The sequence below is a fragment of the Sinocyclocheilus anshuiensis genome, unplaced genomic scaffold (genome assembly GCF_001515605.1).
Source record: "Sinocyclocheilus anshuiensis isolate Anshui unplaced genomic scaffold, SAMN03320099.WGS_v1.1 scaffold124, whole genome shotgun sequence".
Taxonomy (NCBI): Eukaryota; Metazoa; Chordata; class Actinopteri; order Cypriniformes; family Cyprinidae; genus Sinocyclocheilus; species Sinocyclocheilus anshuiensis.
Genome location: NW_015554082.1, coordinates 875,476 through 884,242, shown reverse-complemented (window position 1 = coordinate 884,242; position 8,767 = coordinate 875,476). Strand labels below are relative to the sequence as shown.

The following is an 8,767-nucleotide window of genomic DNA, read 5'->3' as shown; positions in this document are numbered from 1 at the left end:
ACCCAGCAGAGCACTGGCCCCTGGATCAGATGATGTTAAAGAGAGAACATCATCCTCTGGCAGCCGTTTCTCGCGAGAGGGAAAGCCCCTCTTTAAACTCATCGGCCAGGTCCACCTGAGATCCCCACGAGCTCATTCTCCTCCGTGCCTCAGCAGCGGCGGGTCCTGAACCGCGGAAAGCAGATGGCTGCCCCTCTTTACTCGAAAAGAGAGACAAACGAGAACGGTTGGAAAAAATGGAAAAAACTCGCAATGCACACAGATTGCCCCCTCGAGGACATCGCGCGCGTGCTCTTCAACAACACATGATGCACACACCTTCTAAATGCTCTGCTAGTGCTCGCCATAATAAATAGAGATAGCTCTTACTTTTTCCTTGGAAATGCATGCTTCAAACAGAACAGTCAATGAAGACGAAGAAGAGAATGATGTGTGCTCCAGGCGCCTATTTATACTATAGTCGCACCGGTAGTGACGTCATGGCTGTCGCCGGCCAACGAGTTGGTGTTTTTTCAATGTATGCTTCAGACACGGGTCACGACGAGGCGTCCCCCATAGCGGCCCCTAGAGGACGCAGTTCGAAGTTCCCATGAAGGGGAACAGGAAATGTACTTTTGGTACTTAAGTACTTTTAAAAGCAAGTACTTAGGTACTTTTACTTAAGTAAAAATCTGTCTTTACAACTTTTACTTGTAATTGAGTAATATTTGACCAGCAGTATCTGTACTTTCACTCAAGTAATGGAATTGAGTACTTTGTCCGCCTCTGCTCGAAATCCATTAACATATTTATTGACATGTCACTTAAGACTTACTGATTTAAAAATACAATTAAACTTCATTTGAAGTATTTCTTTATTGCACAATACACTTTTTAATATTATGCCTAAAATGTGTTTTAATATCACTATTAGGTATGATCTTTGTATAATAATCAGTCTTTAAATGCAACGTATTTAAAGTGTACCTAAAGTATACTTGCAATAGTTCCACTTTAGCACAATCAAATATATTTACAGTGAGTATAGTTGGACCTAAGCCCTACTTACACACAAGTAAAGTGCATTAAGTACAAAGTTAGTTTTTCCAATTTAGCAGACTTTACACCTGTTTAGTATACCAAAAGTACGATTGCAAGGTATTTTTATTAAGCACATAAATATGTGCATGTATTTGTAGTATACTTTCAAATACATTTGAGTATTTTTTTCACTAGGGGAGGAAAGAATCTTTACAAATGAGATCCTACAGTTGTACAAGACTCTCATAATGTGTTACTTTTCTATCAGATTCTAATTGATTCTCTTTTTTTCAGTCTGTTCTCAGTTCTCAAGAGGAGTTTATGCTATTTTTGGATTTTATGACAAGAAGTCAATGAACACAATAACGTCGTTCTGTGGGACACTGCACGTCTCCTTCATCACACCAAGCTTTCCCTTGGACGGAAATCAGCAGTTTATCATTCAGATGCGACCAGACATCAAAGGGCCTCTCCTGAGCCTCATTGAGTACTACAAATGGGACAAGTTTGCCTACCTGTACGACAGTGACCGAGGTAAGGCACTGCACTGCATTATTCAACACCATATAAACATGACGTGTGTGAGCTGAGGAAAAATAACAGATTTACTTTTAAATAGAATTCCATTTGTGTTTTGCCAGTGGGAAGGCTTTCAGGCACATCAGCTGGTTTGTTGTTTAGCAAATCATCACTTTTGGATGCAGCCATTCTTTTAGCATTTTAAAATAAATATGAGTAAAGTGTCTCGTCGCTTAAAGGTGGTGCATGGGGCGTCGTTAACATGCAGGGCTTGGGACAGTATCATAATTCACACAGTATCTTGATGCTATATAAAAGCAATTGACAATATTTGATGCTACAGATAAGATTATGGCTGTTGCATTCAGAATATTCATAATTAAGGATATTAGCCTGTCAAAAGGCATATCTACAATGAAACGGAGGTTTATTTTGCACCTTGAGCTGGAGTGAGCAGGATCCAGCATTATTAAAGGTTCATTTTGTGTTTGTTGGGCCCACTGGCCTTTGTTTTGCAGCTTTCTATTTGCCTCAAGCTCGTCTGTGTCTCTAACTCTCCATTTTTTTTTTTTTAATCTCCCTTTCTGTCTTACTCATTTTCCTCTATGTCACCCTCCAATTCTCGCTTTCTTTGATGGTTGCGGAGGTTGAGAGCTGTGTGGCACAAATGAGAATGGTTGACGTGAGTCTCTGAGGACCGCGGTGTCGTAAATGTCTGTAATGGCGATGTTTTATTAACTGTGAGGTTGCTACTTTAACTTTCCTGTGATGAAGATCAGTATGCACACAATGTGTCATTTATCATTTATGAGTATTAATTATGTATACATAACCCAATGTTCCCAAAAATCCTCTTTGTGTGTGCATTTGCTTGTATGCCTTTGTGACTGTTTGCTTTTGTTGAGGGGTGAATCTGCATGATTTATTTTAGACTTGTGTGGTTGCGTATGTGGGATGAAATATGCACCTTGATGCACACGTTTAAATCACTTGTCATACTAATTAGGTCGATCGATGCTGCATTCCCATGGTAACCATTGTGCTGTGTGTGTTATTAATGTGTCGGTGTTACTGTGTGAGAGCAGCAGCACAGCGCCTGTGGTCATGACACATTTCACTGGTGAGATCAGTCATAAATGCAAACTTAATGCCACATCCAGCATTCCTCCAGTCCTCCATTTGTGCAAATAATGTGGAGGATTTAAGGAATGTAATAGGATGTGCACTGCATCTTTTAGGATACGCAATATACTGTATATTTACAGATGATTTGCATGCTGTGGTTGATTCAGTTCAATGTTCAATAAAATGTGAAATGTATCCGTTTTGAAACAAGTTCAGTTTCAGCTTAAGCCGTTCTCCAAAAAGCAGCAATGTCATTATTAAACAACACACTTACTCAGATATCACTACTTTCAGTCGTGTCTAAATTGAATATACTTAAAAATTACTCGATTGAAACAATGACTTGTGAGTAAGCCGTTCTTTTGTGGTACATCCATGTCTGCAACCTTCATTACACTTGTGGTATTTACCAAAGATTTGTTGAATAATAGTCTAAAAGAAGGTAATTATGAATAATTTCTTTTTTAGATTATTTATTTATTTATTTAAATTGTTCAAATTTTAAAGCAAAAAAAAAGCATAAACTTAAAGATGTTTCTTGTGCTAAACAAGGCTGCATTTATTTGATCAAAAACACAATAATAACTGTAATATTATGAAATATTATTACAATTTAAAATAATTGTTTTCTTTTTTCACATATTTGAAAATGTAATTTATTCCAATTTATTATAAATTGTGCATGTTTTAGTAAAGAAATGGCTGATGGGTTAATAAAGAGTTTATTCAAGCCCGATATTGAGCACTTAAGCAGGAAACAAATTCATAATTTATAGTCCCAGAAAAGCTTTTATTTTTAAACCACAGAGCGTGAAAGTGAAAGTGGCTGGTGGCCAGGGTGGTAGTTGTTGTGCTTATATAAATTATGTGAAGGTTCCAGTTTAGTGTTTTGTTCAGTGGCGTGGATGTGAAGACGTGATGGATTCTTACAGCCTGCTGGGTGCTTTCTGCATGACAGTTGATCGCTTTAGATACTTTCTTCATCACTCACCTGGTGGAGATGCCAGCATCCTTTTACACTGGATGCTGATAAGCAGTGAAGTGACTGTAGCTGAGGGTCATTTCGTCACCCTTCCTGCTGCCCATGTGGATCTGGCGTGTCGCTGTCCGTGGTCCTGGAACGCATGAGACAGGATGACCCAGAGCGTCGCTGACACACTCCTATAGCCTCACAAACGCTCTCTCATGCTTGTTAGGTGGTGTGTTGTCATCAGGGACAGGTGCATGACAAAAGAGAAATATGCTTACAACTGGAAAACATGCTAGAGCACCAGAATTCCTGTTTCAGCAGGTCATTAAATGTAAAGTTTTCTGGATTGTGCATTTCTTTTTTGTTTGAGCTTGAAGGACAGTCACTGCTCCCCATCTCCTTTGACTTTATCTTTTCTTGGTGATTTGCTTTGTTTTAAAGTGTCTTATGTAATCAATAAAGGATTGGCTGTGCACAAAGACTAATTCTCCCTCACTGTGAGTCTCATCCATAACCCCTGCATAATTGGGATGGCTAATTAAATCAGTGTAACACCTCTGAAGATCTACAAAGATCCAGCTGCAATGTGCTTATGGAGAGACAATGAGATTATGTAATACAGCTGACATCACAGTTCAATAAGGGAGACCCCATACTGGGAAACCAATAGACAGATATTGAACCACAACCATTATTCATTAAGGTTTCACTCATGTTTATGCAACAAGATTATGGAGCACTACGTAAAATAATATAATACATGCTACAAATACACAACTGTTTAAAAGTTTGAACCCAGTAAAAAAATATATATTTTAATGAGCAAGTATGCACACTGCTGAAAACAACAGTAAAGGTACCAACCAACAAACTAATCAACAAACTAATTAACGCTGTTCTTTTGAACTGTATATTTATTAAAGAATATTGGGGGGAAAAGTATCACTGTTTCCACAAAAAAAAATAAAAAATTAAGCAGCACACCTGTTTTCAACACTGATATTTTTATTAATTATTATTATTATTTATTTATTTGAGCAGCAAATCAGCATATTATAATGATTTCTGAAGGATCATGTGAAACTAAGACTAGAGTAATGGCTGCTAAAAATTCAGCTTTGTCATCAAGGAATAAATTACATTTTAAAATAATTAAAATAGAAAACAGTTATTTTAAATTGTAAATATTTCACAATATTAGGTTTTATACAGTATTTTTGATCAAATCAAATAAATGCAACCCTGTTTAGAATAAGATACTTATTTAAAAAGCATACAAATATTACAGACCAAAACTTTTGAATGGTAGTGTCGATGTCGAATGCATTATTATTGTTGTTGCTGCTGTTGTTGTTGTTTTCATTTTGCCCAAATAAGTGTTACAATGTTAAATCTTTTTACATTTCAAATGGCTATTTTTACATATCATGGTTAAGGAAATTGCTAGCAAATTAAATAAATTCCTATTGAGTCAGGATTTGCCTGCAAATTGTTAAATCTTCAGCTTCTATGTCACCCATCAGGCATTCATTCATAAGTGATTTTGGAGTGTTCTGGAACAATAATGAACAGAAGTGCTATCATCTCATTTGCTCCTTAGGTTTTAAGTGACCCAAATCAGGATTTCCTAGATTGAGAAGTGATTTTGTAGTGTGCTGGAGTAACAATGCATTTCAATGCTATCATCTCATTTGTTAGCACTAATGGCCCTTACTAACGAGCTTTTAATCACTTATCTCCAAGAATAGCTGTAAGCCTTGATCCTCATGTCTCTAAGCCACACATTTAACAAAGGTTAAACACAGGAGCCCACTGTGCCTCGCACTCCCTGAGATGTTATCCACGATTAATGTACTCTGTCGAAACACGACACACTGTTTTCATATTCTTACAAATCAAATACACATATCTAGCATACAAACACTCACTCACATTGACTTAATTAAAGTGCCCCTATTATGGGTAAGGAAAGGTTCATATTTTGGTTTTGGGTGTCCCCAACAACAGGCTGACATGCATGCAAGGCCAAAAAACGCTTTCATTGTCTTATAATATGCATTTATTTTTATCTTACTTGCTCAACGACTCCCAAACGATTCGCTCAACGATTCATTTTTCCAAACCCCTCCTTTGCGTGCCGCTAATCTGCAGTGATTGGTCGATTGGATCATGCCTGTAATGCCTGATAAAGCAGCGTTTGTGAGCACAGTGCTGCTTTGTGTACAGCGTTACCGGGAAAACAGCTATTCTTACTGCTCTAAAAGCGGCACCTATAGTGGCAAAGAATGAATTTGCATTTTCATTCAGACCAACGCGAAAAGACCAACAAGTGGGCGGGATATATGCTAATGTTTCATGTTCACGTCAACATTGAAACGGCTTGGGATTCGTTTTAAAAACGACTCGTTTCAATGATTCAGAGACGACTCTTTCTTTTGAGAGACTATAGCATTATACACGGTGCATTTTCAGATTTGAAATTTTGCTGGATGTTTTCATTCACTTAGAATGAAAGGTAATTTTCAAAAAAACATAATAGGGGCACTTTAATAAGTGCTGTAGCTGTGATGCCTTCAGCTTAATTGATTGTTTTAGTTATTTACCTCCCCTGTGACTGACAGAAATGAAAATGCCAATTTTAGAGTCGTATCATCTGCATCAAATCCTCCATGGAGTATTATTAAGGATGTAACTGGCAACCAGTGATTCAAAATGGTGTGAAGTGCTGTAAATCATGCAAAGAAATTGAAACAATTACATAAGAAAATAACATATCATGAGATGCTTAGCCCAAACGGTCCAAAAGGTGAAGCATCTGAAATGTTGCATATTTCTTTGCAGAGGTAACTTTATTAAAAGTATTTTTAAGCAGTCTAGTTTGACTTTTGTAGCTTTTATTGCTTCCTAGCATCTTCCAAAAAACCTAATCTGTTCCTCTTCCTCATAATCAGGACTTACCACTCTCCAAGTTGTGCTGGACACAGCAGCAGAGAAGAAATGGCATGTGACCGCCATCAACGTGGGCAACATGAAGGACGAGAGGAAGGATGAAGCATATCGCTCACTCTTTCAGGACCTAGAAAACAAGAAGGAGCGGAGAGTGATTCTCGACTGTGAGCAGGACAAAGTTAAAGATATCATGGAACAGGTATACACATCAGCTGATGCACTAAATAGTTCTGATGTAATCAACATTATGACATTGTCATCTTAGCATGCAGTATTTCAGCTCAAACAAAGTGCTCCTAATATGAGCTGGTTTAGCTGCATTAATTAATTTAAGTCCTTGTCATTTGTATGGGTGATGAAATAATGCAGACATTGCATGTAAACAAGCTAATCAAAGCAAAACAAATGCATTATCATTTAATAGTTCAGGGTCAGCAAGATGTTTTTTTTTTTTTATAATAATTTTATTAACCAACAATATAGTAAATTATTACTCTGTTTTGAACTTTGTAATAATAAAAGATTTCTGGGGGAAAACTATATATATATATATATATGCATACACACACACCAGCACAACTGTTTTCAACATTGATAATAATAACTGTTTCTTGAGCATTAAATCAGAATATTAGAATGATTTCTGAAGGATCATGTGACACTGAAGACTGGAGTAATGGCTGCTTAAAATTCAGCATTTCATCACATAATAAATTACATTTTAAAATATATTAAAATAGACAGCAGTTATTTTAAATTGTAAAAAATATTTCCCAGTATTTATACTATTGTATTTATACTTTAACATTTTAACATTTTTTATTAAACTTGATAATCCAAAAGGATTTTTTTCATCTTTATATAAACAACAAGTCTACATAATACTTAAATAACAATATAAAAAATAACAATTAAAGCAACTTAGTACATTTTAAAAGCACCATAACTATGAATCATTAATTAGGCAGCACAAACAGACACCATTAGCGGGCAGAAAAGTCCTCATGAGATGGGTTTTTCATTCACACTCGCTGCACCCTCAGGGAAGAGCTATTGATTTGTATTTAAAGCCTGCAGAAGTGTGTTTAACCAACCGCTAGAATCAATGCAGCTGATCTTGGCTCTATAATATAGCTTTATCTACACACACACAATTGCACATACACATCACAAGTACCTTGCCGTCAGCACACAAACCTCTCAGACTGCTTTTATTTCAGCATGGAGCAGTATACATTTTCTTATCATTATCTAAAATGTATTTATGAAGTGTAGTTTCACTTCATTGATTTCATGAGCTTCCTTATTCTCTTTGCAGGTCATAACTATTGGCAGGCATGTGAAAGGATATCACTACATCATAGCAAACTTGGTAAATGATCTAAAATGTAACACTAACAAAGAACAACACGTCTTTTTGAAAATGTGCAAAAATGCTGAGAAAACCATGTCATGTTTTCAGGGTTTTGTGGATGGAGATCTTTCAAAAATCCAATACGGTGGAGCTAATGTCTCAGGCTTTCAGATTGTGGATTTCGATGACCCTCTGGTATCTAAATTTGACCAGCGCTGGGAAGCCCTGGAGGAAAAAGAATATCCTGGAGCAGACAGCAAGATACGGGTGAGATCTGTGTGTGTGTGTGACTGTCCCTTTTACTGTTTCAGACAGCTTCACTAAATATGATTAAAAGAGATGTTCAGGTAATTGCTACATGAACATAAAACCTCTTCATTTAAATGTCTGTATAGTTCAGGCCATTTGCAGGACAAGCTTGTTAGTCATTTTCTACTCCAGATAAAATGTAGTCTCATCTGTCTTCTCGCCAATTTACGAAGACTAAGTAGGTGCTTAATTTCCTGGGACTGAAATCAAGTGTTTCATTCTTACATTACCAATGAATCCTGAAAATGCATAATTTAGAATTGAGAACGCCTTTTAAATTACAGTACATTCATGAATTTGAATTGAATGTACAATGCGGTAGCAAACAAATTCAAATGTAATGAAATTCATATAACTGCTGTTATTTCCTGAGACAGCTTTACCAAATAAATGTTAAAGGAATAGTTCATCCAAAAATGAAAATTGTGACATTAATTACTCACCCTCATGTCGTTCCAAAACTGTAAGACCTTCGTTCATCTTCGGAACACAAATTAATATATTTTTGATGGAATCTGAAA

The 8,767-nt window shown here is 36.5% G+C and overlaps 1 protein-coding gene across 3 annotated transcripts in view; it reads left to right on the top strand.

Moving 5' to 3' along the window:
• LOC107669079 (glutamate receptor 2-like) overlaps window positions 1–8,767 on the top strand; it is a 40,820-nt gene that overhangs the window by 16,840 nt on the left and 15,213 nt on the right. For all 3 annotated transcript variants that reach the window (XM_016461176.1, XM_016461175.1, XM_016461177.1), the window contains exon 3: window positions 1,315–1,554. In XM_016461176.1, the coding sequence (XP_016316662.1) occupies window positions 1,315–1,554 (240 nt within the window). The remainder of the gene's footprint in view (window positions 1–1,314; window positions 1,555–8,767) is intronic.